The sequence below is a fragment of the Balaenoptera acutorostrata genome, chromosome 13, assembly GCF_949987535.1.
Source record: "Balaenoptera acutorostrata chromosome 13, mBalAcu1.1, whole genome shotgun sequence".
In the NCBI taxonomy this organism is placed as follows: domain Eukaryota; kingdom Metazoa; phylum Chordata; class Mammalia; order Artiodactyla; family Balaenopteridae; genus Balaenoptera; species Balaenoptera acutorostrata.
Window position 1 is genome coordinate 66,703,354 of NC_080076.1, and position 17,681 is coordinate 66,721,034.

At 53.0% G+C, this 17,681-nt stretch overlaps 2 protein-coding genes across 3 annotated transcripts in view; one reads left to right on the forward strand and one right to left on the reverse strand.

Annotated features, from left to right (window-relative positions):
- PI4KA (phosphatidylinositol 4-kinase alpha) overlaps window positions 1-1,716 on the forward strand; it is a 96,900-nt gene extending 95,184 nt beyond the window's left edge. For both annotated transcript variants that reach the window (XM_057527156.1, XM_057527155.1), the window contains 2 exons: window positions 353-436; window positions 1,352-1,716. In XM_057527156.1, coding sequence (XP_057383139.1) covers window positions 353-436; window positions 1,352-1,403 — 136 coding nt within the window. In that variant the 3' untranslated portion in view covers window positions 1,404-1,716. The remainder of the gene's footprint in view (window positions 1-352; window positions 437-1,351) is intronic.
- A 7,603-nt stretch (window positions 1,717-9,319) lies between these two features.
- On the reverse strand, window positions 9,320-14,784 carry TMEM191C (transmembrane protein 191C). Its single transcript, XM_057526947.1, has 12 exons — window positions 14,659-14,784; window positions 13,863-13,971; window positions 11,652-11,974; window positions 11,407-11,530; window positions 11,048-11,098; window positions 10,817-10,894; window positions 10,542-10,598; window positions 10,361-10,420; window positions 10,169-10,233; window positions 10,015-10,087; window positions 9,666-9,706; window positions 9,320-9,571 (listed from the first exon to the last, which is right to left on the reverse strand). The coding sequence occupies exons 3-12, from the start codon at window positions 11,804-11,806 to the stop codon at window positions 9,367-9,369; spliced, it is 909 nt and encodes a 302-aa protein (XP_057382930.1). The 5' UTR covers window positions 11,807-11,974; window positions 13,863-13,971; window positions 14,659-14,784; the 3' UTR covers window positions 9,320-9,366.
- Window positions 14,785-17,681: the final 2,897 nt, after the last annotated feature.

A 17,681-nucleotide genomic window follows, 5' to 3' on the forward strand; every position in this document is an offset into this window, starting at 1 on the left:
GCCCAGACAGACGGGGTCCTGGGTGAGGCACTGTCCCCAGACCTCTCGTGTGTGAGGTGCCATGGCTTAGGCGGAGGATGTACCCTGCGGCCCTTCGTCCCTCAAGGGTGTGTCTGGGCCAAGCCCCGGGGCTGCAGTGGCTCAGCCCCCTGCCAGTCCTACCCTGGCCGCAGGCCCCTGGGCCCGGGAGGTGCTGGGAAGGGGCCCAAGCCCTCGAGGCCAGCTGGGAACCGTGTCCCCACAGGAGGCCAGGCCACTAAGTGCAGCCCACCAGCCAGACCACGTCCCTGCAGGGAGGGCAGCCTGGAGCCCTGGGGGCGGCAGCCCTGACACGGTCCTTCCCCCCCGCCAGGCACAGGTTCAGCCCCAACATGACAGAACGAGAGGCCGCAAATTTCATCCTGAAGGTCATTCAGAGCTGCTTCCTCAGCAACAGGCAAGTCACCCTGTCCTGCCCCACCCACGCACCCGTGTCACTTATCTAGTGTTCAGTGGGCACCTGTGCAGGCCCACACCTGGTCCAGGTGACAGGATGCACTGCCCCGAGACGCCCGGCCCAGTGGGGCAGGAAGTGAGTTCTGAGAGGCTTCAATCCCCTTCAGCTGCTGCGGGGGCCATGACAGGAGGGGCCTGGTGGGGGAACTGGGGCCACTAGAAGCGGTGGGGCCAGGCCTCAGTGACAGGCCTGGGGACAGGCTCCCAGGGGCTGTGACAGTCGAAGGTGGCCTTGAGGTTTCTAGGCTCAGCAACGGGGTGAGCGAGGGGAGTCCAGGCCCCGGGAGGTGCAGAGGCCCCAGGCCCACACCCTGGAGACAGAGAACTGGCTCCGGTGGACCCGCCGAGGTCCAGTGGCACAGGAGCACCACTTGGTTTTGCTGACTGGGGAGCAGAGAAGTGGGGTGGCTCAGGGTAGCAGGAGGGGTTTGGAGGGCGGCATGAGGCAGGCTCTCCTGATGGTGATGTGAGGCAGGGGGGTGGGGGGCGAGGCGGAGGGGGAGCGCACAGACCCCTTCCAGCCACATGCCAGGCCCCAGGGCTGGGAGTCAACTCCTACAGACGCACTCCCGGGCCACATCCCGGGCCCCAGGACCGAGGGCAGGCGTCTGGCTGAGGAAGGGCATCCTCTTGAGCCCACTTTGGGGCCCATGAGCAAGGAGGAGATGGGGCATAACAGGGAGGCTGTGGCCATGGGTGAGGAAGAGCAAGTGTCCCAGTGAGAGAGGGGCTGGCAGGCAGACAAAAAGTCCGCGATCGGGCACTCGGCCTCCAAGGGTGTAGCAGGACGGCTCAGGGGGTCGGGTCCCCAGACCAGCACAGGCCCCTCACAATCCCCTCTGCTCTCTGCTCCCAGGAGCCGGACCTATGACATGATCCAGTACTATCAGAACGACATCCCCTACTGAGGGGCAGAGTGCCGCAATCACTGCCTGCTGCTGCACACGGCCTGCCACTTCATCCGATGGACAGATGGGCTGAGATGCCCCTGCAGAGCCCGGCAACCCGCTGCCTCCCGAGGTGTCGCCTACATGGCCCGTGTGGCTGGAATGACAATCAGAGCCAGTCTCTGCACAGGTGTGAGCTATGCTTGCGCTGGACACATTCCCTGCCTGTCTTGTCTCAGAGGTACATGAAGTATTTTCTTGTGTATAAAAAATGGAAAAATTATATTTAACCTAAGATTCAACCAGCATAAACAAAATAAAAACAAAAAAACTGCGTTGGAGCCAATTCAGTCCTAAGTGCACGTTCAGCTGGGGGTGGGGGCCGCCCGCCCAGGAGCCTCGCAGCCACGAGGGGCCATCCCCAGTGCCCTGGCTGTGAGCTTCACAAAGACGACTCACCACAGCATAGATGTACTGAAAATAACACTGTATTTTCCCTGATGGCTCTCAGGGCTCCCGCAGAGGCCACCTGGCCACCCCATTCTCGTCTCTCCTCCGCAGGCGTTGCTCTGCGTCCTGCCTCTGCTCCGGTCCTTCCCGGTGTCCCTCTCGACCACCTTCAGGTCCTCTACTCCAGGACACCGCCGTCCTCATGCACCAACCTCCCCGCAGTATCCATCCCCACCCGCATGACCCTCCAAAGACCCAAAACTAAAAAAACGATGACAGAATATCTAGAAATAAGTCACACAAAAGATGATTGATTGGTTAAAAAGCAGGTAAGGACTTCCCTGGTGGCGCAGCGGTTAAGAATCTGCCTGCCAGTGCAGGGGACATGGGTTCAAGCCCTGGTCTGGGAAGATCCCACATGCCACGGAGCAACTAAGCCCGTGTGCCACAACTGCTGAGCCTGTGCTCTAGAGCCCGCGAGCCACAGCAGCTGAGCCCACGTGCCACAAGTACAGAAGCCCATGCGCCTAGAGCACGTGCTCCACAACACGAGAAGCCATTGCAATGCCAAGGCCGCACACTGCAACAAAGAGTAGCCCCTGCTCGCCACAACTCGGGAAAGTTCGCACACAGCATCGAAGCCCCAACGCAGCCAAAAATAAGTTAATTAATTTAAAAAAGTAATTAAAAAAAAAAGCAGGTAAGATGCAGGTGAAGAGACAACCAATCAATGAAAGGCAGAACAATGAAATTACCAAAAATGAGGCATAAAGAAAAGGAGAGTTGAATGAGACGCTTCAGTCACCCACGACAGGATTCCAGAGTTGGTGAAAAACACCCACTCAGCTGCAGGAAGCACAGTATAAATAAATATAAAGAAGCAGCCAATATGTAAGTTAAAAGAACTTTTTAAAATATTAAATTAATCCAAAAGAAGGCAGGAAAGGAAGAAGAAAAGAAGAAATAACATGGGACAAAAAGTTTTGCAATAGCAGACGACAGTCCCACTGCATCATTAATTCTGTTAAGCATGGACAACTAAGCACTCCAGTCAGGAGGCAGGAATTATAAACATGGATAAACATGAGACGCAATTATATGCTGATGACAAGCAGTGCACTTTATAGTCATGGACCTGACGCAGAAGTAGAGGAAATAGAAAGATTCACCATCGTCGTGTGTACATGTGTTTCCGAAGCAAAATTTGACAGAATTCAGGGGAGAAATAAACTAATAGAGTTGGAGATTTTAACATCCTTCTCTGCACAAGTGATTGATAGAACACAGGATGCCGTTGCACATGTAGCCCTGATGGCGATTATGAAATGCAGTCCGTCAGCAGCAGCACCCCATCTGTACTTGTTCACCACGTCAGGCTGATCCCACGGAATTGTTAGGAATCAATAAGATATCTGGAAGAACCCTAAATACTTAGAAATTGAAAGAGTGGAACTGAAACACCAGACAAAATACACGTAAGAGCCAAGGGGATGATCCGAGTTAAATGCTTTAAGGTCGTGTTTGGGGAGGTGCGTAGAGGTGAGCCTGTTCAAGTAGAAAGGAAACCAGAATATCAGGTGTGACTTCCAGAAAGATCAAACAGAAGACCAGGAAGAGGGGGGAGCATAGGAAGTGCAGGACAAACACACTATAAAATGTAGACACACACTCAAACACAGTAGAACTGATTTGAAACCACAATACTTGGAAAGGAAGCCTGTCAAACTGGCTTTAAAATGGAAGTCAATTGAATGGCACGTCCAAGACTCCGGCAATATGGCAAATTATACATCTTGAAAAGTTAGAAATGCTATTTACAGTACTGGGTAGAAAAATCTAAATCCACAAGCTGACAAGCAAATAGGTTTCTTTAGAGACAAAAAACAAAATGAAATTTAAAATCTTAAGAACATTCAAGTTCCTCTTTCGGTTACGCAGGAGACAAAAGACCAACCCAAGAGCCTGATACCTTCGAGGAGTTTCTGGGGAAGCTTGGTCCACACTCAGGACGGGGTGTACCCAAAACATCACTCCCTTGATGTGAGTGTCTGCGAAAAACTCTGCAATTCTTAAAGGTGATATACTGACAGCTGTCCCCTTAGACAATACTGTGTTTCACCACCTCTGTTCAGCACTTGGCACTGGGGGCCCTCGCCAGTCTAGTCAGGCCACAAAAGGAAACAGTGTAAGAATCTGGAAAGGAGAAATAAAACTCAGAAATGGCCTTTGTGTACATAAAAATCCAAAATAATCTGAATATATTCTATAGTCAAGGTTCAGGATACAGGTTAATATACAAAAGTCAATTATGTGTGTGTGTGTATGTGTGTACATATATCTTACAACAACAACAAAAATGAAAACAGTACCATTTACAATTGCACCCCAAACATCAAATACCAAGAAAAAAACCTAATGACCTATTCATAAGAAGTACTGAAAACTACAAATGTTGAAAGAAAGAAGATCTAAACAAATATTCATGGGTTGGAAAACTCAACATTATATACAGATGTTTGTTTCTCCCCAAATTGGTCTGTAGTTTCACTGCAAATGCCAATCGAAATCCCATAAAGTTCTGTAGTGGAAATTGGCAAGTCTAAAATCTATATGGGAATGCAAAGGTCAAAATATAGCTATTTGGATCTTGAAGACCCACAAGCTAGATATCAAGAATTATCCTTAAGCCATGGAAGTTAAGACACTGTGGCTTCCTGATTCAAGGAAAGACAAGTGAACAGTGGAAGAGATGAAGTCCAGGGACGTATACCCACATACATGCAGACACTGCAGAGCAGTCAGGGAAAGATGGTCTTTGCAATAATGGTGCATTAACTGGATAGCAGTATAGAAAATAACTCAACCTCGACTGCCTACCTCACATCAGACATAGAAATTAATTCCAGGTGGACTGGAGAGATGTACGTTAAAGGTAAACTTTAAAGGCTTTTAGAAGAAAATACAGAAGCATGTCTTGATGACCTCAGAACACACAGATTTCTTAAGCAGAACCAAAAAAGCACTAATTATAAAGGGGAAAAAATTAAACTGGACTCTATGAAAATACATGCCACAGACCTGGGAAGATATTTGCAATTACCTATATCTGTTCAAAGGACTTACAGCCAGAATATATAAAGAACTACTAAAAAATCAGTAAGACACAACTGAATAGAAAAATGGACAAAAAACCTGAACAGGCATTTCACAAAAGACATTGTCCAAACAGCCAATAAACATAGTAAGAGATGTTCAACTTCATTTAGTCATCATTGCAAATTAAAACCACAATGTGATAACCCACTCACCCCCCTGCTTGTCTGAAACATAAAATGATACATAATGTCAAGCATTGGGGCATGTGGAGCACCTGGAACTCTTAAGTTGCTGCTGCTGGGTGTGAAGCCTCCAGCAAGGCTGAGCAGCTCAAGCCAGCAGTTCCCCGCCTACACACATACCCGACAGACGTACGAAATCTGTGCAGGAAATAGTGTCCTGAGGTCACTACTCCTAACAAACAAAACCTGTAAATGACCAAAATGTTCTTAGACAAGAGAGAAATCATTGTGGTTATTCATGCAGAAGAATACAGGGCAATAATGGAAATAAATGAACAACTGCAGCAGGCAGTGTGGACGCTGCTGAGCAAAAGGTACTTGCTGAATGACTCCATCTGAGGTTCCAGAACAGGCACCATTATTTGATGGTGTTAGAAGTCAGGACACAAGTTAGTTTTGAAGGAGGGAGCCACTAGGAAGGCAGGGGGAGAATCAGGTGCTGGTAACATTGTTTCTTATCCTATGGAAATTCACTGAGCTACATATGCTGATGACTCATATATGTTTTTCTGTGTTAAAATTATTGAGGTGTAATTTTTTTCATCATAAAGCCAAGATGGGTCTCAATATGTAAGGAAGCAATAATGCCAGTGTTACACACTATCCTTCAGAAAAGAGAGGAACAAACACTTCCCTATTCATTTTTTTATGAAGGCAGCACAGCCCTGATAATAAAAAGGACCTTCTGGGACTTCCCTGGTGGTCCAGTGGTTGAAAATCCACCTTCCAACGCAGGGGACGTGGATTCGATCCCTGGTCGGGGAACTAAGATCCCACACGCCGCAGGGCAACTAAGCCCACACGCTCTAGAGCCCAAATGCTGCAACTGGAAGCCCAAGTGCCACAGTGAGGAGCCCACACGCCATAATGAAAGATCCCGTGTGCCACAACTAAGACCCAATGCAGCCAAATAAATTAATTAAAATAAAAAAAAAAGACAACAACCTTCCAAGAAAACTAGAAGATAGGGCAACATCCCTCTCATGAACACAGGCGCAAAAATCGTTAACTAAATATTAGCAAATTGAACACAATGTGTAAAAAAGGACCATCATGACCAAGTGTGGGCCTTATCCCAGGAATGCAAGGTTGGCTTAAGATGCAATCAGGGTCATTCACATTAACAGACTAAAGAAGAAAAACCATATGATCAATAGGGGCAGAAAAAGCACTGCACAATATTCAACACCCATTTGTAATAAAAAATCAGCAAACTTGGGAATTCCCTGACCGTCCAGTGGTTAGGACTCGGTGCTTTCACTGTTGTGGCATGGGTTCGATCACTGGTCAGGGAACAAAGATTCCACAAGCTGTGCTGCATGGCCAAAAAAAAAAAAAATCAGCAAACTAGAAATAGGAGAACAGTTCCTCAATCTGATAAAGATCTCTAAGAAAAACATGGTTAACATATTCATGATGAAATATAAGATCCGGAGCAAGATAGGGGCACTCCTTCTCACCACTTCTAATCAGCTTTGTACCGAGTGTGTGGCCAGCGGTAGACAGTTTGGAAGGAAGAAGAGAAACAGTCCTGCCTCACGGGCAATAAGATTGTTTATAAAATCCTGAGGAAGCTATGGAAGAGTTTCAAAGAACTAACAAGGGAGTAGTTCAGCAGTACCACAGTTTACAAGATCCATACACAAAAGTCATTGTATTTCTATATGCCAGCAATAAACAGTTGGAAATTAAAACTAAAAAATTCTATACCGTGTATAATAGCACCCCAAACATAAAATCCCTCAGAATAAATGCAAAGACATGAAAGACCTTTACACTAAAAAAAAACACAAAATGCTGAGAAAAATTAAAAATGGAGAGAGATGTCGTCCAAGGTTTGGAAGACATTTCTCTGCAAACTTATCTCTAACTTCAGTGTAATCCCAATCAAACAAATGCAAAAGGTCCTCACATCCTAAACCATACTAAGTCCCTACGTCCAGAGGCAGACAACAGGCTGAATATAAACTGAGGAAGCATGCAAGTGTTGGAAGAAGACGGGAACAGTTTCCTTCATAACCCAGAAAATCCAGGATCAGTACAGGAAAGCAAATTGTTACCAAAACAACACATAGATAGCAAAAGAGCACCCCGAACAAAGCGAAAGACAAACTGGGGAAATATTCACAACAGATCTCGAAGCTAAAATGCATCCTAAAAAAGAGCTTTGAAAAAACTGAGGGAGAAGGAAACCCTACAATCCTATAGTTTTAACATGAACAAATGATATGAATTGTTTGCAGGAAAAGAAATGCACCTGGCCCTTAAATATAAAAAATGTGCTCAACCTTGATCACAAGAGAAATGCAAATTAAAACCACCCTGAAGTGCCCTTCCTCACCCATCAGACTGACAACATGCAGGGTTGGGGGCGGGGGAGGCTGTGGGGAAAGTGGCCATAGCCAGTGAGGGTGGGAATGCAACAGAGCAACCCTGAAAGTGACCAGGGGCATCTCCAAATATCATGCATGTGGTCACCCCTGGCTCACAATCCCACTTTGAGGAATGGATCTCACAGATTCTCTGGCAAAATACAAACAGACGTTTGCAGAAGGCTCCTTGCTGAGGAAGCATGAGGACACACCCCCACGGCTACGGTGGCTGTGGCGTTAATGACAGGCCCACCTGCCACACTGCCCAAAGCGAGGAGCTTCCAGAGAAGTCGCATGTTGCACTGTGCTAACCAGGAAAGGGGAGGGGGGCTGTACATAGTTCACTTATCAAGGGGGGGAAAGGAGAGTCCATTAAAAAAATCAAGTGTTTCTTCCACAGGAGTGGGGGCAACAGGGTGGAGGGCACATGGATACAAGCTAGACTTCCCTAGGACATCTTATTTTATGGATGTGATGGATGAGACTTTGTAATTATAAATTATAAAAACTAGAGAATGCAAAGCTTGAAAATTGAAAGCAAAAAAAAAAAATCACACCCATTAGGATGGCTATTCATTAAAAAAGAAAGAAAACAGCAAACTAATATTGTAGAGGATGTGGAGGAGCTGGACCCCTTGGGCACTGCTGATGGGACACCATACAGCAGTTCCTCAAAAAAATAAACAGAAGTACCATTTGATCCAGCAAGTCCACTTTTGGGTGAATACCCAAAAGAAGCGAAAGCAGGCACTCAAACAGATATCTGCACACCCATGTTCACTGCACCATCTTTTTTTTTTTTTTTTTTTGGCCGCGCTGTGAGGCTTGGAGGATCTTAGTTCCCCCACCAGGGATGCAACCGAGGCAAAGGCAGTGAAAGCGCCGAGTCCCAACCACTGAACCACCAGGGAATTCCCTCACTGCAGCATCACTCACAATAGCCAAAGGGTGGAACAACCCAAATGCCCATCTACGGATGATGGATAAAATGTTTACACCAATGAAAAGTAAAGTGTGAGAGTATCTTTACGACTTCCAGGCAAGAACGGAATTTTTAGAACACAACGCACAATTCTTACATTGTGCAAAGAAGTCCATGAACAAATTTAACCGCCAAAAGACTAAAGAACAAGTGCAAATCAATAAGGAAACAATTGTTCAAAAGCCTGAGCAAAAACGCACGTATGTGTGCACAGGAGATACACACAATTTCACTACCAAAAAAAAAGTAAATAATAAAAATCGAGCAGCATCTGCATCAGAGACTAAGTGAAACGCGAGGTCCATCTCCATTAAGCAGAACATTTACAGAAATGAAAAGACGATGCCCGCGAAGACCGCAGTGGTGAGCGCGCACGGTCCACACAGCCCGGACGCGGGAGAGCGCCGCGGACCAAGGAGAGGAGAGGCGCCGCGGGGACTGCGTAACCACCACGCGGACGCGGGACACGGACCTCCGCGGGGACCCGCTGGCCGGTGCCCCGGGCTCTGCTCGCCGGAGGGGAGAGCGGGTTTAGTAACAATTCCTACCCCTCCCGAGTGGGCGGCAGGGCTGGAGGAACCGAGGGCCCGGCAGCCTCTCGGGACCAAGGTCCGCCCGGAGGAGCCCGGCGTCCGCTGGGCCCGAGGACACATGACGCCCCCGCCCCGGCGTCTCCCATTCTCTCGCCGCCACCCCCGCGTCTCACCGTCTCTCGCCGCCACCCCTCCCCAGTCCCCCTTCCCCTCCCCTCCCCAGTCACCCCCGCCCCCCCACCCCTCCGCCTGGCGCCCAGAAACCACGCGGGAGACACGGGTGCTGGCGGCCGCGGCCGGCGTGATGCACTAGGCGGGCAGCAGTCCGCGCGCGCGCAGCTCCAGCAGCGGGGCCAGCGTGTAGCGCAGGCGACGGATGGCGGCGTCCGAGCCGGGGCGCATGAGCCCGCGGCGGAGGGCCGAGGGGTTCACCAGCGCCAGGTAGAGCAGCGGCAGCGCCACGACGCCCAGCAGGAGCAGCAGCAGCGTCTGCAGCGAGCCCAGCGCCCACAGCCTGCGGACCACGACGCACCGGCAGACGGGTGGTGGCTGGGCGCCGGGCGCACCCTGGACCCCAGACTCCAGCGCCGCGCCCGCCGCCGGCTCACCTGATGCCCGCCGCGCCCGCGCCGCCGAACAGCCGCTTCTCCTGCGGGGAAGAGGGAGCGACATACAGCCCCGCGCCGGGGAGCGGCGGGGGGAACCCCCTGGGGGAGCGGGGCCCGTGGGTGCGCGTCGCTCCGTGGGGGACGTGGCACTACGGGGCGGGTCCCCAATGCGGGCGTGGTCCTTGGGTGGGCCGTCCCGTGGCAGGCGTGGCCGCCCAGCGGGGTTGGTATCATGGGGCGGGTCCCTGGGGGAGGGGGGGAAAATCCCTGACGGGGTGGTCACGTGTGTGGGGGCGGCCCCGGGGGCAGGTCCCGTCTCCAGCCCGTCCCTGCCCAGGCCCGCACTCACACAGTCCGCTTTGGCCACCTCCTCCATGAGTGAGCCCGCGCAGCCCTGCCCCCGGCGAGGCTGCGACTCGCACCTGTGGAGACAGGCATGGCGATGTGCCCTCTGTCCGGCCCCACAGTCACCTCCCCACACCCGACAGTCCTAACCCCCTTACGGCTCCGGGCCGCCCTGCGAGGCGTCCAGCGCAGTCGCCGCCTCCATCACCTTCCCCTGCAGCTCCTGGAGGGGGTGGGAGTGAGGCCTCACACCTGGGAAGACCTTGGTGAGGCAGGCCCCGGCAGCTCCGGGGGAGGAGGCCGCAGTGGGGTCGGAGGTGAGCGGCTCTCCGAGTGGAGGGGAGCGGCACCTGCAAGACTCCGCTCTGCTCTTGGAAGCTGGCCCAGGCCTCCTCCGTCCGCTGTGCGCTCTGGCATGAGGGGAGCCCTGATTAGACGGGGAACTCAGCCCTCTCCACCGTCCGGCGCCTGCCCAGGCCCCACCCACACCCCAAGCCGACTCTCCCACTGAGTACCCGGCTCCGCCCGCACCTGCCGCAGGGCCTCCGCCTGCCTGGCGTGCTTGGCCTCCACCAGCTCCAGTTGTTTCTTCCGGAGGATCCAGGGAAGGTCAGGAGCCCGGCACTCCCCGAGCTCGCCGCGCCAGACCCCGCCCCACCGCCCGGCCAAGATGTTCATGCCCGCCCTCGCCCGCCCTCGCCCGCCCTCGCCCGCCCTCGCCCGCCCTCAGCCCCAAGGCCCCGCCCCCAGGTCATCAAAGCCCCGCCCACACCAGCGCTCCTGCCCTCGGGGCCCCACCCAAGCACCTGCAAAGCCACCAGTTGGGTCCCGAGTTGCTGCTCTGCGCGCTGCTGACTCAGTTGTTCTCCTCCGTAGTAAAAGAGCTGGGGGTGGGGCTTGTGAGGGCGGGGTTTGCGGGGCCTCGGGGGGGGGGGGGATATTACCCTGGGAGGCGGGGACGCGGCGGAAATGGGGGCGGGGACTAGGGTGGGGCTTCCTAGGGGAAGCGCGAGACGAAAGCCGTCTCCTGAAGGTACCTGGCTTGACAGCTCCTCCCACTGCTCCTGCAGCTGACGGTTTTGTTGCTCCTGGACGGGATCGAGGGGGCGGTCCGGGCCTCTCCGAGGTCCCCGCCCCCACCGCAGTCCCCGCCCCATTAAAGATCCCTCCCTCTCCACTGGCCCCGCCCACCCAGAGCCCCGCCCCGTCCAGGGTCCCACCCTGCTTCAGGTCCCGCCCCACACAAGGTCCTACCTCGTCCAAGGCCCCTCCCTCTCCGCAGGCTCCGCCCCATCCAAGGCCACTCCCCCTCCACTGGTCCCGCCTCATCCAGAGACCCGCCCCATCCAAGGTCCCGCCCACCTCAGGCTCCGCCACATTTAGGGCCCCGCCCCACCAGATCCTGCTTGTGCTGCTCCTCAGCCTCCAGCAGCCGGTGCGCCCGGTCTGCGCGCTCCCGCGCCGCCTCGCTCGCCTCCCGGCGCAGGGCCCGCGCCGCCTGGCTCCGCCGCCGCTGCAGGCTGCGGAGGGGAAACTGAGGCTCCGCGGTCCGGGGTCGCTCCCGGATGCCAGCCCCCTCGTGGTGCCCCCGCACGTCGGCTCGGTCCCAAGGCCCGGGGCGAGGTGAGGAGCAGCCCGCACCTGCGCTCGCGCTCGCTCAGGTCGTGCAGGCGTTCTGTGAGGCTCTCGCTCTCGGCCTCCAGCCCGCGCACCAGCTCCTCCAGCTCCTGCTTCCGCAGCCGCCCGTCGCGGTTGTCCTTCAGCAGCTGCAGCAGTAGCTCCTGCGCCTCGGCCATGTCCCGGCTCTGCCCGCCCCCGCCGGTCCTGCGTCACAATGGGTGGAGCGCGGGGCGGTTCGGAACCGCTGCGCACGGCGCAGGCCGGTGGGTGCTCGCACCTGAAGCAGAAGGCGAGGCTGGCTTATTCCCGCTCGCTGCCGACGGCACTGCGGACTGAGAAGCCTCCTGTGGGAAAGAGATCAGGATCCGTAAACAGGTTCTTGTCTTTGGACCCAATGATCCCACTCCTGGGAACTTAATCTAGGAAGAAAAAAAAAATTCTTAAACCACAACGTGTTAAGTGGTTCACTCAAGTGGGTAGTTACAGTCATCACAAAGAGGACACCACTGTAATTACTAAAATAATGTATTTTATGTGGCATGCATAGATATATGATGTCTAGTGAAAAAAAGAATATGATTTACTATGTATGCTGAAATAACTAAGATTGTAATGTACACGGATAAGATCTTTAAAGGAAACAAGAGAAAGACAAGCTATTTCATTGGTGAAATTGCAGGTAAACTTGTCCTTTTAAAGTCGGCTTTCATTTGGCCAATTTAGATTATGAAGCTGGATGCAAAAGTCCTAAATAAATTATTAGCTGACCAAATCCAAAGGGGTACATTGAAAAAAAAAAAGGTACATGAAACCAAGCAGACTTTATTCCAGAGATTGTTCAAGATCAGAAAATTGACGTCATTCATCACATGGACAAAAGAGGGAGAACACCAGCTTCAGTAGGAGCAGAACGCGGGATAGAGTTCCTCATCTGTGGAAAATTGAAAGAGGGATCGAAAGGGACTCTAAACTGATGAAAGCTGCTTAGTAAACACAGTAGGGAGGCAGTATTAGCAGCCTTCCCGTTAAGATTTTAAGAGACAAGAATGACCCTCCTGCTCAGGTCTAACAGTGCTGGAGGACCTGCAATGAAGCAAGAAAAAGAAATAGGAAAGTCTGAGGAGTCAGCAGATACGTCTGGGTGCCTACCATAAAGCTGCCCCTCCTGCACTGCTGGTGGGAATGTAAATTGGTGCAGCCATTTTGGAGAACAGGACGGAGGTTCCTCATGAAACTAAAGATAGAGTTGCCGGGACTTTCCTGGTGGCACAGTGGTTAAGAATCCGCCTGCCAATGCAGGGGACATGGGTTCGAGCCCTGGTCCGGGAAGATCCCACATGCTGCGGAGCAACTAAGCCCGTGCACCACAACTACTGAGTCTGCGCTCTAGAGCCCGCAAGCCACAACTACTGAAGCCTGCGCGCCTAGAGCCCGTGCTCCACAACAAGAGAAGTCACCGCAATGAAAAGCCCGCACACCACAATGAAGAGTAGCCCCCGCTTGCCACAACTAGAGAAAGCCCGCATGCAGCAGCAAAGACCCAACGCAGCCAAAAATAAATTAAAAAAAAAAAAAAGAGTTGCCATATGATCCAACAATCCCACTCCTGGGCATACATCCAGACAAAACTCTAATTCGAAAAGATACGTGCACCCCAATGTTCATTGCAGCATTACTTACAACAGCCAAGACATGGAAACAACCGACACATGACTGGATAAAGAAGATGTGGTATATATACAACAGAATACTACTCAGCCATCAAAAAGAATGAAATAATGCCATTTGCAGCAACATGGATGGACATAGAGATGATCATACTAAGTGAAATAAGTCAGAAAGAAAAATACCATATGATATCACTTATATGTGGGATCTAAAATATGACACAAATGAACTTACCTATGAAACAGAAATAGAGTCACAGACATAGAGAACAGACTTGTGGTTGCCAAGGGGGAGGGGAGTGGGGGAGGGATGTATTGGGAGTTTGGGATTAGCAGATGCAAACTATTTTATATAGGATGGATAAACAACAAGGTCCTACTGTATAGCACAGGGAACTATATCCAAACTCCTGTGATAAACCATAATGGAAAAGAAAAAAATAAATAAAAAGGTGCTGGTGTGAGTGCCCCCCACCCGCCCTCCAGCTCTGCGGCTTGGTTTCTCCACCTGTAAAGTGGGGCTTTTACCAGACTCCCTCATAGAGCCAGGGGGCCAGTGACTCACACGGCTGAGGCTCTGAGCCTGGCACCGTCACTGGTTCCAGCGCTGGACGTCCAGCCCCAGATGGTGGCGCCGAGCTCCTGAAAGTCTGGTCCAGACCGAGATGTGAACCCTGCGAAGCACCATCTCATCGATAATTTTTGTATCGATTACATATGAAGTAACGTGAATATACTGGGCTCGATGACACACTAGAATCTGGCCCACTTGTTTCTCTTTCCAGTTTCCTGTGGCTCCTGGAACACAAGCTCCAGTCCCGTGGGACAGCGCTGCACCCCCGGGGGCCCCTCCATCGCCTCACAGCGTCCCCGTGACCACACTGCGCCCGCTGCCTAGGTGTCCTGATCCCGGTTTACGTGGGGAAGCTCAGTGACGACAGGTCGCCAGGCAGTGGCAGCTCAGGTGCCCTGTCCCCGCGAGAAGCTGGGCCTGCATCCAGCCCTCACGGCGGTGACATTGGCCACCCCCTGGGTTGCTGTTCTGCAGCCTCAGAGGGTGAGCTGAGGGGCGCTTTGACCCCTCCCCGCCCCTGGTCTTTAGGAGGAAACTCTGCAGGGAAAGCCCGGGGCTGAGGAAGCCTCCGGTGAAACCCAAGCCACTTCCCTGGTGGTGGGGGCAACAGGAGCCATGGAAACAGACCCCTGGCTGCGGTGCCCCTGCCCTTTGCTCCCACTGGACCCGCTGGAAGCACCTGCCTGTCTTCCCACCCAGCCTGCTGGCCCTGCTCTGCCCCTCCCCCAGGACTCAGGTTCAAGGTCCTCTACTCCGGGCCTCCCTCCCCACCCACCCAGGCCCTCACCGAGGGGCACAGCCCAGGAAAAGGGTGGTGCAGGGCCCCCAACCCTGTCTTCAGGGCTGAATGCAGTGGTTGCACACTCAGTGCACGGTCGGGTGAGGACATCTGCGTGGTGCCAGGAGCTCAATAAATGTCTGTCCCGGGTTCGAGCCCTGGTCTGGGAAGATCCCACATGCCACGGAGCAGCTGGGCCCGTGAGCCACAACTACTGAGCCTGCGCGTCTGGAGCCTGTGCCCCGCAACGGGAGGGGCCGCGATAGTGAAAGGCCCGCGCACCGCGATGAAGAGCGGTCCCCGCACCGCGATGAAGAGTGGCCCCCACTTGCCGTAACCAGAGAAAGCCCTCGCACGAACCGAAGACCCAACACAGCCAAAAATAAAAATAAATAATAAAAAAAAAAAAAAAAAAAGAAGCTGGCTCAATAAATGTCTGTCCAATCAGAGAAAGAACAGTTATAAAATCAATGCCTGTTGTGCACAGCCCCTTTTTTTTGTATTTGAAACTTGTATTTCTTGCCTGATAAGAGAAAAAAGGGGAATTCCCTGATGGTCCAGTGTTTAGGACTATGCGCATTCACCGCTGAGGGCACGGATCCGATCCCTGCTCCAGGAAATAAGATCCTGCAAGCCTAGCTGCACAGCCAAAAAAAACAGAAAAAAGATTTCCGTAAACCACGATGCATCAAATAATGGCACAATGGCACAGAGTCCCCCCAGTGTGGGCCCGCCTGCCAGCCCCCCACCATCTCCCACACCAGCCACAGGGAAGCCACCTCAGTCCCGTAAACAAACCACGTGCTCTGATGCCTCCACACTTTGCATGCACTGTTCCCCACCCGTGGGGCAGCCCTGCCTGAGCGCCTGGTGTCTGACCAGCTCCTCACAGCCCTTCACCAGCTTGTTTAATGGTTAGACGTTGAGTTACTGTGACGGCAGGTCAGGTAATGAGCTGTCTCATTTGCTGCCCCCGCCTGCAGCCCCACCTCCTACCAAGGGCCGGAGGCCAGTTGGCGGCTGCCTCCCCCGCCCTGCTCTTGAAGACTGAGGTCTGCATCCCTGTCAGCGGACAGGCAGTGTGGGGACAGGAAGAGGAATTCTCGGAGCGTGTGCTGACGGCCACTGGCATGAGCTCTGCCCACATCCTGGAGGCACCCCAGGGCCCAGGGATCACTGCCTGTAGCATCACAAAGTGGGCAGCTTCTGGGGATACCCCCAACCGACTCCCCAGGGGGCACACTGCGAGGGGCGATGCCTCAGTGAGGAGCTTGTGGCCCCAGCAGGTACCTGCTGAGGGCAGAGGTGGCCTGTGCCCCAAGGCAGGAGAGAGGGTGCCAACGGCGCCAACATGGACAGAGGGTCACCGGGGACCCCCACAGCCACCCGAGGCTGCACATGGCAGGTCTGTGTGACCCATGTGGGCTGAAGCGTGTCCCCCAGAATTCCTACATTGAAGGCCTGCCCCAGCATCTCAGAATGTGACTGTGTCTGGAGATGGGTCTTTGGGTTGGACCCTAACCCAGTCTGACCAGGGTCCTTGTAAGGGGAAATCTAGCCACAGACACACAGAGGGACTAACAGACGGGGACACAGGGTGATGAGGGCGTCTACATGCCATGCAGAGGCCTCTGGAGAGAGACCACCCGGCCGACACCTGGGTCTCAGACTTCCGGTCCCCAGAACTGTGAGGAGTCAACCCCATGCTCTGCCCCCAGCCTGGGGTCCTTTGCTACATCGGCCGGATCCCCCACAGCCTGCCTTCCCCCGACTGTGAGGGAGTCCTGGGTTGGCCCCTGAGGGCAGGGCAGTGGTGGGAGGGTCACCCGGCCCTTCAACCAGGGGTCAAACCCAGACTGTCAACTGGCATTTTTCAACTGTGGTATAATTGACACATAACATTAGTTTCAGGAGCTCAACACGATGATTCCATCTTTATGGACATTGTGAAATGATCACCACAGTAAGTCCAGGTAACATCCTAAACCACACAGTGACCAGAAAAAATTCTACCCTCAGCCACGTTCCCACATGCCCCGCGAGGCAGGGGGCCCCGGAATCAGCAGCAGCGACATTCTGCAGTGTGGAGACTATTAACGACACGCTGCCCCACCCCCCACCCCGGCTTCGCGGGGAGCCGTCCAAAAGCTTCCTCTCCATTTGCTGAACTCAGAAAAGGACCTTCCAGAAGGTCTATGGAAACATTCCGCTTCGGGGCTGCCTCCTGCGTGAAGATGGGAGCAGCCTCTGGCTCACTCTCCTCGAACTTTCCTTTCTTCCCTCCCTCCGTCCCTTTCTTTGGATGCCAGGGCACCCAGAGCAGCTCTTTTCCTGCCCGACTCCTTTTCTTGGCTCAAACCACCTCCACCGCACAGGATCAAGAACAGCCCTACTCAGATGGTTTTCAGAAAGAGGCACATTTTAAACAAAACCTTTATGAAAGGAAACAGCGGTGCCTACAACTCAACCCCATCCTTGACCTCCACCCACAGAATGACTCCCTAACCAGGCCCAACTCACTCAGGCTGCGATGGAGTAACCCCTCATCTCCCACCTCCTCCAGTGATCCGCGCTAAGAGGCATGAGGCCTCACCTTGGCGCCTCCGTCAAAAGCACCACAGCCAACTCCGCACACGGGGAAGCGGTGCTCATTCCCTCCATCCCACCTGCAAGACGAGTGCGATGAAACCCGCACACCCTAGGTTACGGTTAGACTGGTTCCAAGTAGCTTTTTAGGGTCTCATTCTTAAATATGAACTGCCAAGGCCACCCAACATTTGAGGAAAAGTCTTTAAAATTATAGAACAGGATAAAAACAAACCAGAAGTGGATCTAAAAGGGAACTAGATACAATGCAAGGAACAGTAGAAAGTGTCAAAAAATTAGTTTCCTTAGAAAGAGATTACATCCAGGAAAAGAGAACAAAATGCAACAATCAAGGAACAAACAGAAGAAATAAAATTTAAAATAACCGCTAACACAACAATTGTAAATCAACTATACTTCACCTAAAAAAAAAGTTGCTAAGATGC

What these genes read in the sequence shown, in the direction of transcription:
- TMEM191C (XM_057526947.1), bottom strand. Translation starts at nt 11,806, where the DNA reads ATGGCCGAGGCGCAGGAGCTACTGCTGCAGCTGCTGAAGGACAACCGC. An exon ending in AGCAGCACAAGCAGGATCTG is followed by an intron (nt 11,099 to 11,406) that starts GTGGGGCGGGGC and finishes GATCCCGTCCAG; the next exon opens with GAGCAACAAAACCGTCAGCT. An exon ending in AGCAGAGCGGAGTCTTGCAG is followed by an intron (nt 10,234 to 10,360) that starts GTGCCGCTCCCC and finishes CACCCCCTCCAG; the next exon opens with GAGCTGCAGGGGAAGGTGAT.